This window comes from Pyrgilauda ruficollis, unplaced genomic scaffold, assembly GCF_017590135.1.
Source record: "Pyrgilauda ruficollis isolate IOZ18807 unplaced genomic scaffold, ASM1759013v1 scaffold65, whole genome shotgun sequence".
NCBI classification, from domain to species: Eukaryota; Metazoa; Chordata; class Aves; order Passeriformes; family Passeridae; genus Pyrgilauda; species Pyrgilauda ruficollis.
The window spans coordinates 1,592,609-1,614,598 of NW_024528266.1; the positions used below are offsets into that span (position 1 = coordinate 1,592,609).

Here is a 21,990-nt window from a genome sequence, read left to right on the forward strand (position 1 = left end):
ATCCTGGTGTGTGCTCCGACTGATGATGTGCTTACATACATGCTTGACCTGACAATCAGTTCATTGATTGCTGCAGGGTTCGAGCTCCAAGAAGATAAGATTCAGCGGATGCCACCCTGGAAGTACCTGGGTCTTGAAATTGGCAAACGCACTATTGTGCCTCAAAAAATTTCAATTCGAAACAACATTCGGACCCTATCCGATGTTCAACAACTGTGTGGGTCTTTGAATTGGGTAAGACGTTGGCTAGGCATTCCCACTGACGACCTAGCCCTCCTTTTCAATTTATTGAAAGGGGGAGAGGAGCTCAGTTCTCCCAGGTCCCTTACCCAAGAGGCACGAGCTGCGCTAGAGAAAATCCAGAATTCCATCTCTGCCAGGCAGGCCCATCGTTACCATCCGGGCCTGCCATTCAAATTCATCATTTTAGGGAAACTGCCACACCTCCATGGGGTGATTTTTCAGTGGGACAAAACCGCAAAAACGGACCAAGGAACTAAGGACCCCCTCTTGATCATAGAGTGGGTGTTCCTTAGTCACCATAGGTCCAAAAGAATGACACGGCCACAGGAGCTGGTGGCGGAACTGATCTGCAAGGCTAAGTTGCGGATCAGGGAGCTGGCAGGTCAGGATTTTGACTGCATTCACATTCCAGTTCAATTAAATTTGGGCCAGATTTCTAAAGCGATGTTGGAACACCTGCTTCAGGAAAACGAAGCCTTGCAGTTTGCGTTGGATAGCTACACCGGCCAAATTTTGATCCACCGGCCAGCCCACAAAATTTTTAATCAGGATGTTCAATTCTTGTTATCTTTAAAAAGTGTTCAGAGTGGAACTCCTTTGAAGGCTTTGACTGTGTTTACTGACGCGTCTGGAGCATCCCACAAGTCAGTGATGACTTGGAAGGATCCTCAAACTCAGCGGTAGGAGGCGGAAGTTACTGAGGTAGAAGGATCACCTCAAGTAGCTGAGTTGGACGCAGTCGTCAGAGCCTTTGAGAAGTTCCCTGAACCATTCAATCTGGTTATCGATTCATCATACGTTGCCGGTGTAGTATCCAGAGCAGAAAACGCAATATTGCAAGAGGTGTCCAACATGGCGCTGTTTAACTTGCTCACAAAGCTTGTCAATTTAGTCTCCCACCGAGAGCAGCCATTTTTCGTGATGCATGTCAGATCCCACACCGACCTGCCGGGGTTCATCGCAGAAGGGAATCGAAGAGCCGATGCCCTCGCTGCCCCTGTCCAGATGGCCCTGCTCCCTGACATGTTCCACCAAGCTAAGATCAGCCACCAGTTCTTCCACCAGAATGCGCCTGGCCTAGTTCGCCAATTCAAACTTACTCGTGAACAGGCCAGGGCGATCGTGGCCACATGTCTCCAGTGCCAGTCTCACCAACTGCCAGCAATGAATTTAGGCACTAACCCCAGAGGCCTCAGTAGCTGTGAGGTGTGGCAGATGGATGTCACCCATTTCTCTGAATTTGGCAAACTTAGTTATGTCCATGTGTCCGTGGACACTTTCTCTGGTGCAGTTTATGCCTCTGCCCATACAGGGGAGAAAGCAGTTGACACCAAAAAACATCTTCTTTTAGCTTTCTCCGTGTTGGCCATCCCAAAAATAATCAAAACAGACAACGGCCCAGCGTACAAGTCCAGGGAATTCAGGAGCTTCCTACAGCAATGGGGAATAGAGCATAAGACCGGCATCCCCTATTCCCCGACAGGCCAAGCTGTGGTGGAGAGGACCCATCCGAGCCTGAAAAAGGTCCTACAACATCGGGGTTCAGCAATGAAGATGGAGCCTCCCCAGGTCCGACTCGCAAGAGCACTTTATACTATCAAGTTCCTGATCTGCTCTTTTGATAATTTAAATCCACCCATAATCCGTCACTTCGGGCACAATGAAAAGCTGCAACCGAGGGACAGGCCTCCGGTCCTTATAAAGGATCCGGAGAAGGATGGGTGTGTTAGAGGGGAGAGGATGCCTGTGATCCTTTCTTTGTGTTATGAGACTTTAAGATCTTTTTATATGAGGACTTCCAGTGACAGTAATATCACTAAAACACAGCTTTCCCAGAAGTTGGTGGCTGAGTCTCCTGCCCCTTATCCTGGATTTTTCCTGCCTGTGGCTAAGGTCACCTTGCTGAGGGCTCCGTTCAGTGCAGTACTCGGTGTGAGGCTGGAGGTTGAGCTGTGGCTAGGGACAGCCCCAGGCAGGAGGCGGGGAGCTGCTCACCCCTTGCACAAAGGTCCCAGGTGCCCGTGGCCCAGCCAGGGCACCCGACACTCAGGAGCTGATGACTCCAGACTTGCCTGCACTTAGACTGTGAGGGTGTAAAAGCCCAGGATTTTTTTTGTTTGGGGTTTCTGCTCAGGGGCACCAGCTCAAGCTGTGATTTTGTTTCTGCACCATGCTTAAATGATATTGGGGATCTAGACATCTGAGAGTGCTCTGGGAAGCCTGGTGTGACTCTGTGAATGTGGGATCTGTAGCTGCAAAGGGGTCTTGGTCCCAGCTCAGATGCTGCTGCCAGAGTGGCTCCTGGATGGTTGGACAGGGAAGTTTTTTAACAACCTGAAGTCTTAAGGTTTTAGTGATTGCCTTTTTGAACTGTCATTGAATTCTTGTTGATGTTTCCTTATAGACAGTGAGTTACATTCACCTCTGTCCCTTTAACCACTATTAAGGTCCATTTTAAAGTTGTTTTCTTCTTTTTCTGTAGTGCACTCTGTAACATTTGGTACTGTGGTTTTTTTTTGTTTATTGAAGGCCTTTGCCTTTCAAAGCCTGTGCAGCTTCCTGTGTCAGCAAATATCTTGTACTTCTAGGATTTATTTTTTTGATCCCTTTCATTTTGTACTGCCACAGTGAGTTATTTAAAATTTATTTTCCTCAAGATTTCTTTCATACAGAAAATGTTCTCTGCAGATGTCATGTTGTCTACTCTACGCATCAATTCATAAAGAAAAGAGAGAAATATGCTTTTGTTTCTATTAGTGTTCTGATCAGCCTGGAAGTAGTTCAGAGGACTTTGCTCATTACTTATTTATATAAAAATAAGTGTTTATTTATTTATTTATAAATACTTACTAACCTAAAATGCATGTTCTCTTGAACTTTGTAATATAAAAATTGTTTGGTGTAAGAGGGCTGAAGATCCTTTGCCAGGTAAGTTTCCACTTTAAGAAATGTAGCTGACAGGAATTTTCTGTGCATGAGAAAGTGAGCTCTGTTTAACTGTCTGTTGTGTCTCTGAAAAAAATCACAGCTACCTGATGCTCTAGGTACAAATAAATATTTGAAGTCATAAGTCATTGTCTCCTCTTTTTTTCTCCCATTGAAATGTCTTGCACAGAGTATTCTACCATCCCAGAAACTCCTGAAGCTCAGAGGACAAGGAAAGTGTCTTACTTCAAGCGCCAGCGCCAGCGAGGGGTGCAGTTCTTCGATGTGTCTGACAGCGAGGAGGAGGAGCCAAGAAATGTCCGTGCTGCCAAAGAAACCCAGGCCTCGAGGGCAGAGGCGCCTGTAATGTATGCTTTGAGCCAGATTTCTGACCTGTCTCTGCACCCTCGGGGGGTATTCTGAGTTGAAACCCTGAATTGAAAATCAGAGCCTAGGTTGGGTTCTTTGGGATTCAGCTGCCCCTAACTAAACTTTACTGGTTTTCCAGGGAAGAAGTATCCTGCTGAAACATTTTCTCAGAGGGAGGAGTTCTATGATATTGAAACGTGTGATGTTTGTTCATTTACACATTTGTGCCTTGGCCCTTCTGAAATCCTTTTAGTTCTACTTGAGAAGTTAACCATAAAACACTTGCTTTACTAATTTTCAACTGTTGGAGTTGATTTTTTTTTTTTTGGATGTCCAGCTGTATTTGACAGGGAAGCAAATAGAGCTTCAGTGTGTTGTATGAGTCCTGAGGTAAACTTAAGTATGAGTTGTATGGTGTGTTTCCTATGCATGGTGAAAACTGTTTCTTTTCTAAGTAGTTTGGAAATTTATATTTTTGAATGTGCTGGGAGGGAAGAGTCACAGTGCAGGAGTCGCTTGTGTGTGTGCTAAAAAGGCAGTGTTGAGAGAGCAGGTGAGACAAGATGTAGATAGGCATCTGCAGCTATTTGCAACAGTTTAAAGGAATCCCCGCTAGTTATGTCTGTATGGTAATTGTGCCCTCTAGATGTTCTTGTGCTAAGCAAAATGAGATGGCTTTACCTGCTTTCCTGATAGTCTAATTGAATTAATAGGCAGAAAACTTTGTGGGAATTGCAGCCTTAAAAGGTGTTGCCTCTTGTCAGGTTTTCAGTCCTACACACAACATGGAATTATTGGGGATTTACAGCAGAAGTGAAATAATGCATTTTCCTGCTGCTGTTACCTGAAATCCTGATGTTGTGTTGTTTGTTTCTTTTTTTAGTGTTTGTGCCCCAAACTTTCCACTTAAGGCAGCTGCTTGAAAAGGAGAAAAGTATTAGCAGTTACAAGTGAGCTCCTGCTTCTGCCTGTGATTTAAATAGTAGATTGTGCAAGGAGACAGAGGTGGCCAGCTGGTTGCATGCATCAGATTGGTTTGTGTGCAGTGCTGTGTAAATGCAGTTACTCTGCTTCTGGGATCAATCCCACTTGGAAGCAGTTCAAGTGGTTGTGTATCATATGGAGCTGATGCTGATAAGCCATGCAGGACACAACTTGCAGAGCCACTGCTTGCTGTTCCTATACTGTGTTGATATTGCTAGGAGTGAGAAATGGACAGCAAGATGACTCCCTAGTGGGATTGATGAACATGAGACTACATCCTCTTGTGCTCCTCGGTATTCCCCGTGTAGCCACCAGGCATCTCAGTGCCTGACACTTTGTCCCAGTGTGCTGACTCAGGTGCTGATTGATGTGTACAGAGCCCACAGAGCTGTGTCGCAAGTGGCTGTTCTGGTCAAGCTAACAAACAAATGGAGAGTGTGGCAGGAGTTAGCTGGGATCTGTCCAGGCTTAGGAGCTCTGGCTTATGCTGAATTCTGGCTTTGCATGGAATCAGTCAATTCATTGTCTGCATTGTGCATTTTAGTGCATGTGTAGCCTAGTTTGGGGGGTTTGTGGGTTTTTTGGGGGTTTTACTTCCTTTTTGCAGAGTATCCTAGCTTCCCTCATTCTCTTTCTCAGAACAGAAAGCAGAAAGCTTACAGCAGAAAACACATCTTTCCTAAAGGAAATGTGCCACAACTTTTGCTACCAGAGGGCTGCTGTCTGGGAAAAAAAGCAGAATCTAACCCAAGGATTTTTGGGTCAGAGTTGCTTAGCAGTTAAATGAGTGTTTCTTTATGCTTGATAAGAACCTGATTATACACAGAGGACAAGATTCATGATGTATGTAACTCTGGCTTTGTTGACAAGTGTCTAGATGTTATTCCCTGATAGGAAAGGATAGGATAATTGCAGTGTCACCATTTTCGTTTGGATTGATTTTCATTTTTATATGCACTTTTTAAAAGAAACATTCCTTATCAAGGCAAAGAGATCAGAAAGATGCCAATGGATTTTAATATGACATTTCATTAAGTTTTTATTTTTAAGTGGAAGTAGAATTCATGTTTTGAGGCTTAGAACTCAATGCCTTGGTGGACTGAAGAATAATTTGGATTCTCTCTTGTTACTTCCTTACTCTTAAGAAGCACAACCAGAGAGTCCTAGTAGCTGTGTGTGCCTTTTGAAAAGGGAGAAAAGGATTCTTTAATGAGCAGTTACCTGTGTGTATCTTTTATGTAAGTGACACATAACAATTTTTTTTCCAGAATTCTAATGCAATCTGACTGTTGCCACTGCTAAAGAAAGATATAGTGAGGAAAACCAGGTTTATTTTTAGTCTTTTACCTATATTGATGTTGGGAGACCTGCAGGCAAGCCTTTCTGATGGTGAAATCCCTATTAAATGGCAAACTCCATATGGTTCAATTAATTTTGCCTTCCCAAAGGGAGATTTTTATGTGTCTGTGGGACAAAGGAGGATGGGAGACCCGTGCTTGGGTTCACTCTTATCTGTGCAGCTCAGTATCCTGAAAGATACATAGAGGTTGCTTTTCCTGCAAATTAGCACTAATAAGCAGTCTTTCAGTAAATTCAGAACACTGTCTTTTTTTCAGGAAGGCTCTTGCCATATTTATACATTTAAGATGCTGCACAAGGAGCTCTGAATTTTCTTTCTCAGTGAGCCAAGAGCTAGGACAGAGAGTTGATCCTGCACCTGGAAAGTGTTTACAAAGAACCTAATCCATGTCTGTTCATCTGTTGGGCAAATAAACACTAGCAAGGCTGTACTTGGGGTAGTCTGATGTAATTCAGGTAGCTGAAACTGTTCAAGTAGCTAAACTGTATTAAGGTGGTTGTTACTAAATTTTCAATAACCTTTTATAGCACAGTATGAGGGTAGGTAATGGTATTTCCCTGGTCCATTCTTCCTTTCTTATTTTCTTTGCCAACTTGAAGTTGTTTAGTGCAAAGAGGACACTGTACTTGATACATGCCTGACTTTGTCCTGAGTAGAGGTATCCCTTTGCATACAAGTTGATTCAGTGTTACTGAATTCATCTCAATGCATTTTGTGCAATCCTGGTGGGTTAGTTTACAGTAGTGTTCTGGTAGAGTGAAACATTCATAAGCAAAAATAAATTTTAATTTTTTTTTTCTTCCCCTGTACATTGTAGCTGTGAACTATCTGATGGTGATGACCAGCCTGAAAAGGAAATGCCCCAGCTGGCACTTGCAAATGGTGGGGAGCAGCAGCCAGCTGTGAAGGAGCATGTAGAGAAGGATACCAGAGACTCAAAGCTGCAAACAATGAAGGAGCATTTTCCCCAAAGAAGTGACCAAGAATTATTAAAAGTAATAATGCTCAGTTCTTTGATTTATTTTGATGATTATTTTATAGGATTTTATACGCAGTTTTTCTAAGCTCCTGACTTGGTCAGAGGGTACAGTCTTGTGGTCAGTAATGCTGTCTGAATGCTAGGTACCCACTAAAGCTGCTCTGTCACTTTGCTTCTCAGCTGGAGAAGGAAGAGAATAGAATGAAAGGTTCATGGATCATGATAAAGACCTGGAGAAATTGCTCACCAGTTACTGTCATGAACAAAACAGACTCAACCTATGGAAAAGATTTAATTTATTAACAGTCACATCAGAGTAGGGTAATGAGAAATAAACAAATCTTAAAACACCTTCCCCCCACCCCTCCCTTATTTTGAGGCTTAACTGTATTTGTGATTTTCTCTACCTCCTTCCCCCCCACACCAGTGATGACTGGGAATGGGATGTGGGAACTGCAGTCAGTTCATCAGCCCTCCTCAGCAGGAGGACTCCTCACACCCTTCCTTTTCCATGGCATGCAGTCCTTCAGGAATAAGCTGCTCCCTTGTGGGTCCCTTCTGCAGGGTCACCAGTCCTGCCAACAAACCTGCTCCAGCATGGGCCCTTCTCTCTGTGGGTCCTGCTGGGAGCCTGCTTTCAGGGGGGGCTTCCCACATGGTCACAGACTCCTTTGGACATGTATCTGCTCTGCTGTGCTGTTCTCCACGGGCTGCAGATGGATCTCTGCTCCACCTTGGCCTCCATGGGCTGGAGGGACACAGCTGCCTCACCATGGGCATCACCACTGGCTGCAGGGGAATCTCTGCTCCAGTGGCTGGAGCACCTCCAGCCCCTCCTTTGCTGACCTTGGTGTCTGCAGTGCAGGGCCATTTCTCTCTCATGAATTCTTCCTCTCTCTTGCTGGAGTTGTGTTGATCCTCCCCATTCCCTACCCCCACTTCCTTCTTAGTTGTTATCTACTGGTGCTGCCACTGTTACTGATGGGCTTGGCCTTGGCCAGCAGAAGGACTGTCTTGGCGCTGACTGCACTGGCTCTCATGGATGTGAGGGAAGCTTCTGGTGCCTTCTCACAGAAGCCACCTGTGTAGCCTCAGCTACTGTCAAACCTTGCAAACACAGTGCAGCTCTTAATTGTTTAGTTAATAGCAAAAGGGTAAAAGTAGCATTTTAGGGGAAGTACAGCTGTGTAACATTTCTACATACATGAGAACTTGGATATCTATAAAAATGAATATATAGACACACACTTCAAAAAAAAACACCATTAGGTAAGTTCAATGACAGTGAGCTCCAGTGTATAGAAAATTCTTCAGGTATTTCTTTGTTGTGACGTTTAAGCTTAATTATGGCTGTCTCAGTTGATAATTGTTGGTAACTACTGTTGTTGGAATGAGCTGACTAGTGAAATGCAGGAGTGGAATCACTGCCATCTTCCAGTAGATGAAACACTGTGCAAGCTTGCATTTATGGCATTTAACATGCAAAGATTTCAGTACTTCCAGTGAGGCAAAGGGTAGATTTGAACTTACTGTAATGTATTCTGATTAAACTGATGTGGGAACTCTCGGTCATTGTCCAGATAAAAATCTACAGGTAACTCCTTGCAAGTGAGATATGGTAGCTCATTACAGTAAAATAACTTCAGTACCATACAAGGCTTTCACTAGCTTTTATTTGCAAAGCTGAATGTGTTTAAATTAGTCTGTAAAGTTTCCTGGTTGTTGAAATGGCATTGAAAAAATACACACATTTTACTGGTGCTCCTTGCTGGGTGTTTTGTTTCCCAATGAATCAAGCTTTATGGTTAGGCTTCCTTTATTTTGGGAAGAACAAAAGGGTTACAAGTAGGAGTCTCTGAATTTTTCTCCTGAACATTATAATTAAAATTTGTTATGTATGTCCAGAATGTATCTTTTTCTGCTTTTGGCTGCATAGGATTTATCTGATTCAAAGACTGATAAAAGTTCATTGTAGCTTAGTAATTTGCTAGAAATACTATGTGGTGTGTCTCATTGCTGTTTTGTGACTTGGCTACTGAGCAGCATGTGAGGCTGATGGTGTTTGTTTTCAGGAGAATGCAAGATAGCTCCTGTATCAGCAGAACTTTGTAGAAAATGGAGGCTCTGCAGATTTTTTTTCTGCAGTTACATAGCTGCAACATTTTTAAGGAGGGCAGAGGAGTATCAGGTAAATCTGTTGTTCCTTCATGAAGGATCTGAAGCAGACTGTCCTGACAAACTTGACACAACTGATGAATGCTATTAAGGAAAAAAAATCATGAGCCTTTTGAAAAGGAAATTGTGCCATTGTAGCGAAATTGTAAGGTGCTGTTTCCAAATGTGGACTGATACTTGGGAAACAGGATTCCTCATAACTTCATTTTTTGTGTTTTGTTGTTTTGGGGTTTTTTGCTTTGTTGCTGTTTGCTTTGTTGCTGTTACCTCACCTGCAGAAAGCCACCTAAAAGTCTCAACATTCAGTTGAGATTACATGTGGATGGAGAAACAATCTAGGACTGCAAGGATGTATTGATAAACCTTGAGGCACATTATACATTTCATGCATGTACTTACAGGAATGGACCAGTGCATCACAATAGTATTCAGACACTTTTTGAGTTAATAAGTTAGAGGGTTTCTTGATCTTGTTTTGTGACAGTAACATTGAATAGTCTTTGAAAAAAAGCTTCTAAGTAAATACGTGGAGTATGTTTGTGAAGTAGGGAAGAAAGCAATAATAAATGACACGGTATTCAAAATGGTGATTTGATACGTCTTAGTTTTGCTCTTGGATTTTATAATACATGTTTATTTGGGGGCAGTTTTAAAACAGTTTAAAACAGTTTTCAGTCACAGCTGATTGTCTTCCTCTTTCATTGTCTTCCTCTGTTCAACTGGATTAAATTTTTCCACTTAGCGGTTGCCTTTATTTTTTTTTTTTTTGCAGCTGATAGAATCAGCATGCACAATGGATGAAGCAGTAGCTGCTGGTTTGAAGCTCAATGACAAAGGTAAGTTTAACAAAAAAAAACCCCACAAAACAAAAACAAAACCCAAACTTTACAAACTGTAGCTAATTCAGTGAAATTGTTTGGGAAGTGTTTAAAAAGTGGTAAAGCTTCGGCTAAAAGTTATAGTATTGTTTGTTTATTGTAATAACACAAAACTGAATTTACAGGCTTTGGAGGGAGAAAAATGAAAAGAGAATGTGGACCAAAATCTGTCAGTAAAACCAGAAAGGAGAATTTGTTCTGTGAAGCTCAGGAGCTTCACAGCATTGCTTGTGGGTTTTTAAGTGATTCTGTTCTTGCTGGCTCCTTCTTGGTCCAGAACTTGAGGCAAATAGTAAGAGATTAGCAGAAGTAGTTCTAAATGTTCTAGGTTGAGCAGTCTGGTAGTATGGAAAAAATATACTGGGTTTGTAGTTACTAATAAGTAGATATTGTTTGTATCAAGGTCCATTGCAGTTTTTTTCCAAGACCTGCTTGTAATTCTGAATAAGAACTGTTAGTCTTAAAATTAGACAGATCCCCCTGGTTCTCTAGCAAAACATGACCCAAACCATGTTTTTGAACCCTCAGAGCTTATTTAGGGGTGTCTGCACCTCAATTTATGCAGTGTCATACTGTTACCAAAACAAAGAAACAAAGCTAGGCAAAAATCCCAACACATCTTGTGGGAATGTGTTGTGAGTGTTAGATGTGTTAAAGGGTCATAATTCTTGGGCTTTGAGTTTGTTTCTTCCCATCACCTAAATCCAGGGTTAAGTCTTGTCTTATATTTTGATTTGTTGGAGTTGGTCAGGGAAGAGTGGAATTCTGATATTCTAGAAAGCAGATCAACCATCTGTTTACAGTTCAGCTGTCCAAGGTTTTCCTGAGGGATCTTCATGGAAATGATGGAAAAAGCTATTTCTCGTCACTTGATGATTTAGTTGTTTTGAGTAGTTCATGCATCTTTTCATGCAGGAACCTATGGATTTGGAGCAGTATGTCTAGGAGGAAATGTAGACTGAGGAAGAACTGTTGTACTCCTGTTTTTAGAGTACAAATTTTTTTTCTTATTTAATTTCCCCTTTGTACTTACTGTATTTTAATTTTCATATTTTCATATAAAAGTGCAAAGATTTTTAACAATTTCCAGGAAGTTTTAAGAACATCCAGGCTACTTTGAGTGAAGGGATGCTTTTGTGTTGTTTGGTGGGGTTTTTTCAACAAACCAAACCATTTTGAGTTTATCACTATGTGTGTGGTCAGATTCTATAGATGGAAATTCTCGAGTACTGACAATAGGAAACAAGGCTGGCATGTTTTGAGAAATACTCTGAGTGCTGCTGTTCCTGGAAGACTGATTACTTTTCAAGGATTTTCATAAATATTAATCCAATTTAAGCTATATCCTTAAACTTTGTTGCAATTCACAGTGTTTGAACTAAATCACTTTGATTTCTGTTATGCAGGCCCTGCCTTTTGGCCATTTTTGTGTTGATTTAAGAATGTTGCTTCACATCCTTTTAATATGAGCCACAGAAAAATCTTCTTGGCAGCAAAATTCTCACTAATGACAGCTGTTGTATAAAATATTTAGTTAGGAGTAAGCATGCCTGACAGTGATGGTATAAATCATCTCATTTTGGACACATTTTTTAAATGTGGAGACATTACTGAACATCTGCTTTAACTGTGTCAATTTCAGATATGCTTTACTTGTTGTGAAATGTTGGCTGTGTGAGAGTTCAAGGCAAGATACAGTATTGCAAAGCACGGCTTTGTGACAGAAGTGTGGCCACAATATCCTTGAATTTTTGTCCTTACAAATTAACAAAAACCTTGTATTTATACCTTGAATTCAATAGTTGTGTAGAGCTAAAACAAGAAACAGTGCAGAATTTTTAAAGGTATGAAGATTAGATGTGACACATTGAAAATATGTGTCTTAAGATGTGAAGCTGTAGTAATACCTGTTGTTTTTGATTTGTTTCTGGTGTTGTTTTCTTGAAAACCTCAAAAGTGGTGGGTGTGCTTCTGAGCTGAAGCCTGATGTAAATCTGTCTGGTATTTACGGCTTTTTGAGCAGTCAGAAATTACTGTTTTCTTTTATCATGATAAGGGAAGTCATAGTAATAAAGGGGATTTTTTTTTCTGTTTTGTTTTGTTAGAGGTAGCAGCACGTAACAGGAGAAATAATTACAGATGCTTCTCTAAAGTCTGAGACCTTGGAGCTGCTTTTCTAATTGCTCATTAGTGACAAAATTTATGGGGAGAGCAAGGATTCCACTGGAAGGCCTTGCCTGTACTCTGAGGATTATTCCTATCTAACAGTGAGAGTTTCTTTATCCCTTCAGCCATATACTCCCTTAGCACAGGAAGAAAAAGTGAAGTGTACTTTGCAAAGTGGATGTCTTCAGAAAGTTGGTTTGTTTTTTTTTTTTATTTGCAGATGTGGTGGGTTTCCAAAGACCACAGGTTTGTTCTAAAATAATTGTGTTTATAGGTTCCTGAGATAATGATTTTCCAGATCCTTTGTTTCAGTTCAATTGCCTCTAAAATTTGCTCATGATGGGGCTTCCTTCAAAGGCACTTGAGTGCTCAGCCCTAAAGCAGGACCTAAGCATGACCTGAAAGCAGTAAAATCTTTGAAATACTCTTATATCCAGTCCATGTGTTTTTTTTTTAGGGCAAAGGGGTTTGCAGGGTCACTGTTCACATTCAGAATTATCAATCCTGAATACAATGTTAGTTGAGCTTAAGAAATAATAGCACGAGGCCTCCAATGACTTCTAGTGCTTGGCCCAGCAGCAGCCTGACAACTTCTAGTTTGGATGTAAAGATAAACACACATTTCTCAGACTTAATCTAGTAGCAGGCATTTTCCTGGCAATGTTGTTTAAATTATTTAAATTATGCCCCATCTTTGGAAATGTTCAGGGTGTGGTTGGATGGGGGTCTGAACAGCCTGATCTAGTGGAAGATGTCCCTGACTAGAGCAGGGGTTTGGAACCAAGTGATCTTTAATGTCCTTTCCAACCCAAACAATTCTATGATATTTTTGTCTGAATACATGTAAATAGATAGACTTCGAAAAAAATTTTAACAGTGTTTTCTGGTATCTCTTACTAGATTCTTACTTTAGCGAAGGGTTGCTAGTACTTTGCTTTTCTTTGGGATGTTTTAATAATTTTTTTTTTTTTTGCCATTTCTCTGATGTCAGTGAATGACTATAGTAGAAAATTTAGTTGGAAGTATTTCCACACTAAGTGTCTTCTACTATAGTAGAAAATTTAGTTGGAAGTATTTCCACACTAAGTGTCTTCTTGTGTGAAGATTTGGCTACTTAATGTTCCACAGTTATACTATTTTGATCATCCAGACAGTCTTCTGGATTGGAAAGCAAATGGGCTTTTTTGTGTGTGGGTGTTCTTTTTCACTGGTCTCCCAGGGCAGGCTGGGAGGGGAGGTTGGCCAGAGATGCTGGTATCAGACACCAAAGCTCTGCAGGCACTTGCTGTTCCAGAAAAGATTTAACTTCCAGTAGTATTTCAGATCAGGGACAAGGAATTTTCACAACAATTTGTTCTGATAATGCTGCTTCAAGCCATTTCACACATAGCTGGTGTGCAGAAATACTGGAAATGTTTTCTTGCCTTCATGAGCCATGCACAGCAGCAGTCTGGAAGTGCACCTGCTAGGCAGGCCTTAATGCTGAGATGATAATCTCCTGATAATCACCAGGGCCCAAAGATAGTCAAAATTGTGGCTCATGTGGACTGTTTCTGAGTGATAAGGTTATCACAGACTTAATATGCATAGTTTGCTTTGAGATGTCTGGATTTAATGTTGAAAAGCATTTGGTAGCTGCTCTGGTGTGCACCTGAGCCAGAAATCAGTCACCAGTGCTTCCAGATTGGCAGCAATGTACGTATTCCAACACACATGGGCTTCAGCCTGGAAGAAATACCAGCTTGAATAAAACCAGACACAGATACACCTTTATGCAACTTGTGTATAATAACATGTGGTAACTATTAAAAAAAAAGAAGAAGAAAATGCTATTTCTATTGTTGCATATGAGAGGTAATTGCGTGATTAATTGCCAGACCACCAAATATAACTTAGAGGTAAATAAACATGTATCTTCAAGCAGCTGCTTTGCTTCCAGTTTCAGTGTATCTGCTCTGTAGCAGGAAACTTACAGAGACTGGTAAACATTGTGTGGGTAACAAGTAGCTACTGCATTGTTGTAGTAAGTAAAATATCCTGCTGTTTTGGAGTGAACTTAATGAAAGGAACTAATTCTTCTTTTACATCTCAATTCTTTTGAAGCTGCGTCTGGTAAAAGGAAGCAAAGAGATTCTCCCACAAATTGCAAAACCAAAAATGAGCAAGTTGCAAAAAAGTCAAAAGTTAGTTATGTAAGTACTGTGCTTTTCTCTTTTTGTTGTTTACAATTTTACAATGCACAATTGTTGTCTACAATTGTGCATTGTAAAATAATTGGAATTACCTGTCTGGGTCAGTGACAGTGGTGTGTTTTATCAGAAAATTAAGTCAAATCAAACCTTGCCATCTGGATGAGATTTATGTATTTTTTTTTTATTGTTGATATTCTGAATGGAATTACCTGCTGTGTTCTTTAGTGCTTGTGGCTTTGTATCACACCAGCCAGTTCACTGCTTTTGGTGGAAGTAGTTGATGGCAGGTAGCAGTGTGTGAGGCTCTGAGTACCACTCAGTTTTTGTGAGCATCAGTGGGAATTACAGGCTCTGGATCACTTTTCCTCCTCAGGCCATTCCTTGTATTTCCTCAAGCACATGAAGTTAACATATTTTGCTATATCTACTGCTATTCTTTGTTATAGATGTTGCTTATATATTTGAAACTATGACTTGGGGAAATCTTTAAAAATAATGAATTGGTTGCATTTAAAGGAATAACTACTTTGACCTCTGCTAATAAACGGGAGCTATGTCATGATCCTGGTGCATTCAGGATGGTATTTGTCAGATTTGCATAGTCCTACAGTGCTGTCATGAGGCCATCTCCCAGGCATCCCAGAAGACATCCTTGAAAGCTACTTATATAGAGCAAGGGAATTCTACATAAATGCTGGAGGCTGGAGAAGGAGAGTTGACTGTGCTGAAATTTAGGCTAATATTGTCCTCAGACAGAACCAAATAAAGATAACACAGTTTTCTATTAAAGCAAAAATATTACAACTCTTTTGTAATTCCTTTTTCCTGAAAGAGATGTGCACTGGGTTTGTTCCTCCTCACCAAACCCCTGGGTTTGGTTATGAAAGGAGGCTTTAGTTAATTATTAGCCAGCCAGCCTAGCAAACAATGCTCCACTGGATCTGGTTTTATATATCAACTTCATTTCTGTTCTTAACAGTTTCATTACAATTAAAGGGAGAAGGATTAGAAATAAACAAATGTGGAATTTGGATTTTTGGAACTCATTCTAGAGAACTGTAGTGAGAACTTGCAGGGTTTTTTTCTTAGTCTTGCTTTTTCATGTGGTTCCTAAGACCAGAGCATACTTGGGCAGCTCTTCTACAAACTGTAGCTGCTCTCTCAGTGACATTAAGACTCACTGAAGAAAGGAATAATGTCCTCTTCTACTCAGAGTGCCTCTGGCTGATGTGGTTTGTGCTCCTTCAGCTAAGTAAATGGTGCTGTCTCTGCTGTAGACAAGTAACTCTGTAACCATTTTGCATTCAAAGCTCTAGGAAGGAACTGATGTGATGAATATGAAGCAGAACAGCTTGTGGCCCGTGGAAGTTTTGGCACTTGTTAATTTCCATTTTGCAGGCTGGTAGTAGCTGTTAGTGAAGTTATTGTTGATGAAAAGTTTTACCAGTTTTTGATGTGACTCCATGATGCTGTGGCATAATATTTGTGGAATTTTTTACCCATAAATCTTAATATAAACACACATTTGACATGTTTGTAGGCTATGGTAGGTTAAACACCACATGCTTAGTAAGCTAATCCGATCACCAAGCCTGACATCTTCTGCCTTAAGTATCATTCTGAATTGCTAATAACTTTTGATTTTAAAGCAAAATAAACTAGACAGTTCTATATTATTTATATTTTGGGATATAACTTTGCACTGTGCATGCTTATCAAGTAAAGAGTCCCATTTTTCATGACTGAAGACATTTTCTATGTTCATGAAAGTTTTGGTCTTTTATCATTGACTACTGACTAGGAATCACTTGAGCTTGAATTTGTCTTAAGTGCTTTTGTCATTTAGAGTAGATCTTTAAGGATAAACAATACTGATGAGGTTTTCTTCTGTTTCTATAGCTGTAATTAATATTAAACCTAATAGGTACCTTTTTTAACATAGCTGGATGACTCAGAACCCAAAAGACAATGGGAGAGGCAAGAGATGCTTGTGAAGAAGTTGCAAAGTACATTCCCTGGACTGGATAAGGAGGTGAGCTGATGTCTCCCTATGGCACATCAGATTTTGTGTTCTTAAGAAAACTGCAGCTGTTGATAGTCCATATGAAACACTTCTTTTACTGACAGCACTTCCAGAAAGAGCCCAGGGTAGGAAGGCTTTTACTGTTCCTGCTTTTAGAATGTAACTTGTCCTGAGCTGAGAGCTGTGGGATGTGGTTAGGGCTACAGGGGACTTCTCTTCCTGCATTTCTAGCCCTATGACAAGCCTAGCATAGTCAAATTTGATGTCTTACTGTAAAAATGCAAGAGGAAATGATCCCTCCCTCTCTCACTCTTCTTCCCCAGACTGCTAAATATATTTAGCACTTTTTATTACTTGAGTACCTGATGGTTCTCAGCAGCTACTCGAGCCCTTTCAGTACTGTGCTTGAAGTTGTTGGAAGCAAAGCTTGTTCCTGTGTGTTCTTACACTTTTAAAGAGTGGAGTACAGCTCTGCCTAAACTGAGGTACAAGAAACTGAAGAGTTTTCTCATTTTGGTTTCCTTTTATTTTGAATCATCTGATTTACAGGGGTTTTCTTTGACTGATGATACTAGGCACAGAAATTTAGCTTGTGCTTATCTCATCACAATACAAATGTCTTCTTTTTTACTAGGAGCTGAGAGAGGTACTTGAGGAACATAACTGGGTGTTTCATGATGCACTGGAGGCCCTGAAAATATTTGCAGACGACGAGGAGGGTAAAGACAGATTTATAATTAATTTTATCCAAAGACAAAACAGACATGTGGTGCAAATATTTTTGGATGTTCAGCAATGGCAGTCCTGACAGTACCATGCCTAGAAACTTGCACTTATAATTGGAATTATTATTACAGGGAGGATAAAAGAAGGAAGCTCAAATATTCTGTATTTTTATTCTTGCTCTCTAATTAGGGATAAATATCTTTGCCCTGTTAATACAGATAGGTATAAAAAGTTTTAATTTCTATGGCTATCTCTTAAAATATATTTTGGTACGTGTCAAAGCTGATACCTGCTCTCTTTCTGCTTGTTTTAAAAAAAAGTTTGTTTAACTGCACTATTTGTAAATTACTGGTTTCCAAACGAGTAATTACAAATAACTGCATAGGTAACAAGTCATACATGCTATTTTTGTCAATTCTAAAATGTGTTCTAGGAGAGGAACATCCTAGAAGCAGGCCTTGAATTATGCAACCTATCTGTAAATCCCAGTACTTTAAGTGTGGCAGGGAGCAAACCCAGTTATTCCAAGTAAATCTGCAAGTTAGAACTTAAGTCCTATTTAATGAGTTGATTACTTTTTCGGTGTGTTACACAGCTGTCAGATATGTACATGTTTTGCTGTGTCAGCTATTTAAGTGTTCTTGGGACAGGGTAGTGTTCTTAACTGGATTTTTTAACAGTGGAGAGAGCTAGTAGTGCTCAGGAAGTTGTGTCCTTGCTGCTGCTTCTGAGAAAGCAGATGTCAGGGTTGGACTCAATCAGCAGCAAGCTAGGATTGGAGACAAGAGAAACTTCTGCACTGCAAGTGCTCTCTTGCAATGAAGGAATCAAAACCCTTACAAGGCACTTCTGAAAATTGCTTGTGTTCAGTTCAACACCTTCTGTCTTATTTTAAGGCAGCTAAGTTATTTTGGTTGGAGATGGCTCATTATGTGAGGTTTTTTAGCCAGTGCATGTTCGCAGTGTCCCACCCTGAATACTGTACTACAGTGCATTAAAATGGAAAAAAAATTATTATTTTCTTGGTGAAAGAAGGCTTGTTTTCTCAAGTCAGCAGAAGTAATATCTCTGTGGTCAGGTGCAGTGGGACCAGTGTCTCATCTTAAGGATACATTAGAGTTCTTAACTGTTTGCTTTGATTCAGAGCTTCTGCAGCTCACAAATATTACATTATGTTGATCATCTGTATTTTAAGGTACTTAAAACCTTCTGCTATTTGACCATTCTACAAATAAGCTTTACTTACCTTGTACTCACAGTTAGTGCTATTCACATATTTTATACAGATTTGATTTTCTGTTCTCTTAGGATCACCTGCTTTGAGTTCTTGTGTATTAAATGCTAGAACTGTGTTTTACAGATCTGTAGGTTTTACTTTGGAAGAACAATTTGTGTTTTCATCAGCCCCATACCAGTATGCATTGACTTGGTACCTTCTGTGTTGCATGCATAGGTATAGAATTTCCTCCCAAAAGGAAAGTTGCTGACTGGACCGAAGCATCCACTAAAACCCAGAGTGAGGAGAGTAAAGATAAGATGAAGCAGAAGGCTTCTGAGAAAGAGCAGAATGGCTTTCAGAAAAAGGACAAAGGCAAAAGGAGCATTTGGAGTGCTGAGAGAGAAACAGAACACACGGAGGACGAGTCCGCTTCTGAAGATGGCGGAAGCTCCCTGGATGAGGACTACAGCAGTGGCGACGAAGTGATGGAGGATGGCTACAAAGCGAAAATCCTCAGCTTCCTGCAGGATGCTTCCCTGAGTGAACTGACTCTGATTCCCCAGTGTTCTCAGAAAAAGGCTCAGAAGATAATAGCGCTCCGGCCCTTTAACAGCTGGGAGGCTCTGGTAGGTCTGCATTCTTCCTTTCCTATCCCCAGCCTGCCTAGAGTCAAGGTGGCTTCAGCCTAGGGAGGCTTAGATGGGTGGCCTTATCCTCATTAGGCTGAAATACTATGTTCCTCCTAAGCCAATAGCATTTCAAATAGTGTCATATGACCTGATTTTGAATGAATTAAGGGGTGATTTTTCTGGAAAACTCAAGCTGATTGGCTGACATTACTGTCACTCACTCTGTAGCACAGAAAGTTGGTTGATTTCACTGCAGAAGGAGAAATTAGAGCTTTCACTTGAGAAGGAGGTGTTTGCTAGCCTGTTCTGAGCTCTTGTAGCTGCAAACCCATGCAGGAGGGAAGAATGTGGCAGGACCTTTACTGCAGACACTTGTGCAGCAGCAGCAGCAGCTTCCAGGGTAGTTCCATGATTGAAGAAGCCAGCATGGATATTTTCAGTTTCAGGCAAGAAATGGTCGTTCTCTTTTTTTCCTTCTTTTGTGCCTTTATTTACTGCAGCTTAGTGTCTAGCATGGTTTTGCTAGCTAAGCAATGCAGCCATTTTTAGTGGAATGAGCTGCTGTGTTTTACTAATGAAAGGTAAAGCATCAGAAGGTTAAGCCACAATCCACCACGGAAGGGAAAACAGTATCTGTTGGTAAGTACATTATCTACTGTCGCTTTGTTGTTACTTTCAGATGTTTACCATGGCTTGTTTGTAGACTTCACATTTTATACAGTTTCAGTTAACTGCAAGACCTAAGACCTGCTAAGAGCAATGTCCTGGTAAGAAATTTGAATTCTTACAATCTGTTACAGCAGATTGTCTTGATTTCATTTATTGGTGCTTTGGATTTTAAAGCAGTGACTGTGCACAGGCCTTTTTACAGAATAATTGGTGTATTTTCATCAGTATGCATTCTGAACCCCCCCACTGATGTATGCAAGAACTTTTTCAATATGTGTAAAACAATAACATTTATTATTCAGTGTGTGAAATATATTACCACGAAAGAATAAGAGATACTAAACAGAATTTTAAGGAAAACAAAGCGATCTTTGTTGTAAGGGGAGGGGGGGGAGACAAGAAGACGATACGTGAAAAAGTACAAGGTACTGGTATGCTGCAAAAGAAATCCGTTTTGCCCCAAGCCTTTGGCTTCTCACAGAACATCTGTCATACAGCTATTACTTTCTAAACTTGTTGGATTTTGTCTGAGCTTAATTCTTTGCAGAAGTATTTGCTACAGGGCTCTTTTCTTTTTCTGTGTTAAATATTTTATAGTAAAGAAAACACTGCATGGGCCTGTTTGCATTCAGAATTTGTCTTTCATGAAGATTGCTGCTGTCAGCAGCCACATGTTTATGTAGTATTGTGAATACTTGCCCGGAGTCGGAGTGGTTTGCAGCAGATTTTAGCAGATGTTTTGTATCAGTGTGGATTTAATTGTTTATAAAGATCCAGTAGCTCAGTAACCCAGTGTTTTGCGTACCAATTAATAAGGGAGGTTAGAATAATGGGGAGGGCTGATTCAGTTAGAGCATTAAAGAAATTGGCTTAGTTTTAATTCTCTTTTTATTATAATGGTATCTTGTGTAACACAATGTGAAGTACTACAAGTTGTTACCACTTGTTCATTATTAGAATTGAGGACGATATTAAGACTCTCAGTCTGAGATTAACAATAAAGCCTACTTATTTGTAAATTGAATGTTTTATTCCAGGAAAACATAAATGAGAATGTCTTTTTTTATTCTAGATGGGTTTTTTTTTTAAGTTGGACTAAGCTATTTTGTTTCAAGAGGATTTAAATTAATTTCATAAGCTCATAAGATTAATAAGAGCACTTGGAAATACTTACTTTTTGGAGTAGATATTTCAAGTGTTTAACTTGATCTTGTAATGCTTAAAACACACAGGAAAAAACTTAGTAGACATGGCTCTCAAAATAATTGGAGAGAGCTGAAATTGTCCTTGCTTACAAAGATTAATTCATTTGGCAGTTTAGAAATCCCTACACTGTAGGTCAAGTACATTTTCTAGGAGGAAACGTGGAATCTTTTCCCTAATATCCAACATAAACTTTCCCTGACACAGGTTCAGGCCATTTCCTCAGGTCCTGTCCCTGGTCACCACAGAGAAAAGATCTGTGACTGCATCTCTGGTTCCCCTTGTGAGGAAGTTGTAACCGCAGTGAGGTCTCCCCTCAGTCTTCTGTGTTGGCTTCTCACCTCTTTCTCCTGTTTGCTTTGAGGTCCTGATGATACCCCACTGGCACACATTGTGTGCCAGCAGACAGCATGGTTCATTCCTTGATGGAAGCACTTCTGGGCACCAGTTGCCCTTCCTCCTCATCCTAACTCCTCTATAAAACTTGTTGGTGCTTAATTATATTTTAACAGCGCTCTCATTTCCCTACCGTGGAATTGCCCAGTGTTGGAAACAGCAGCACTCGGCGCCATTTCTCAGCAGAGAGCCTGTGAGCACAGCATGTAAGGGCAGTACCTTCCTGCCTTCACTGTGTGCCAAGGTACAAAAGCAGAGCCTAGACTGGTTCCCAGAGATGCTCAGCTGAGGTTCGGGGGCCTGGGTTGGTCGTCTTGCAATTTTCTGCTTCTTCTGGTGAATGTGGGAGAGGAACTGGAGAGGGTTTAATGCTGTTCTGTTTCCTTTTTTTTTTTAAGGTGTATAACTGTTACCTGTTGGGATTTCCTTTCAGTGTAAAAACATATGTATCAGTGTGAGACTTGCTGTATTCTCTCCTTTTTGTCATTCACAGTATTATTCTATCACAAAATAAGCTGTCTTGCTTAGCATTTAAAGACTTTGTGGTCTACAGAAATTCTTACAGAATACACACAAGTCAAGCTGATGGAAACTGTTACATTGAAATGCTGATACAGTACATCACTTTTAGGGGAATGGGAGAACTGAGCTGTCAGAGGTTGATGTACTTGTCCATCATATTCCGTACACTGCAGCAGTATATGAGCTAGGAGGTACAGACTCAAGGGAGAGTAGCTCCACCTTTGTCATCTCATTTTGTTTGGCTCCATGTGTACAAACTGCCACAAAAATCAGACTCCAGAACCACATTGCACCAAAGCCAGCTGAAGGGAAGCAGCAAATGCATCAAGTTA

The 21,990-nt window shown here is 40.5% G+C and overlaps 1 protein-coding gene across 4 annotated transcripts in view; it reads left to right on the forward strand.

Annotated features, from left to right (window-relative positions):
- Nucleotides 1-21,990, forward strand: part of SMARCAD1 (SWI/SNF-related, matrix-associated actin-dependent regulator of chromatin, subfamily a, containing DEAD/H box 1) — a 46,887-nt gene that overhangs the window by 8,399 nt on the left and 16,498 nt on the right. For 2 of the 4 annotated variants that reach the window (XM_041484230.1, XM_041484231.1), the window contains exons 3-9: nt 3,359-3,536; nt 6,699-6,876; nt 9,808-9,871; nt 14,183-14,271; nt 16,214-16,303; nt 16,929-17,013; nt 18,474-18,865. In XM_041484230.1, coding sequence (XP_041340164.1) covers nt 3,359-3,536; nt 6,699-6,876; nt 9,808-9,871; nt 14,183-14,271; nt 16,214-16,303; nt 16,929-17,013; nt 18,474-18,865 — 1,076 coding nt within the window. Of the gene's footprint in view, nt 1-3,358; nt 3,537-4,420; nt 4,488-6,698; nt 6,877-9,807; nt 9,872-14,182; nt 14,272-16,213; nt 16,304-16,928; nt 17,014-18,473; nt 18,866-21,990 lie in introns of those variants that run through there. The other 2 variants (XM_041484233.1, XM_041484232.1) reach the window with 2 other exon arrangements.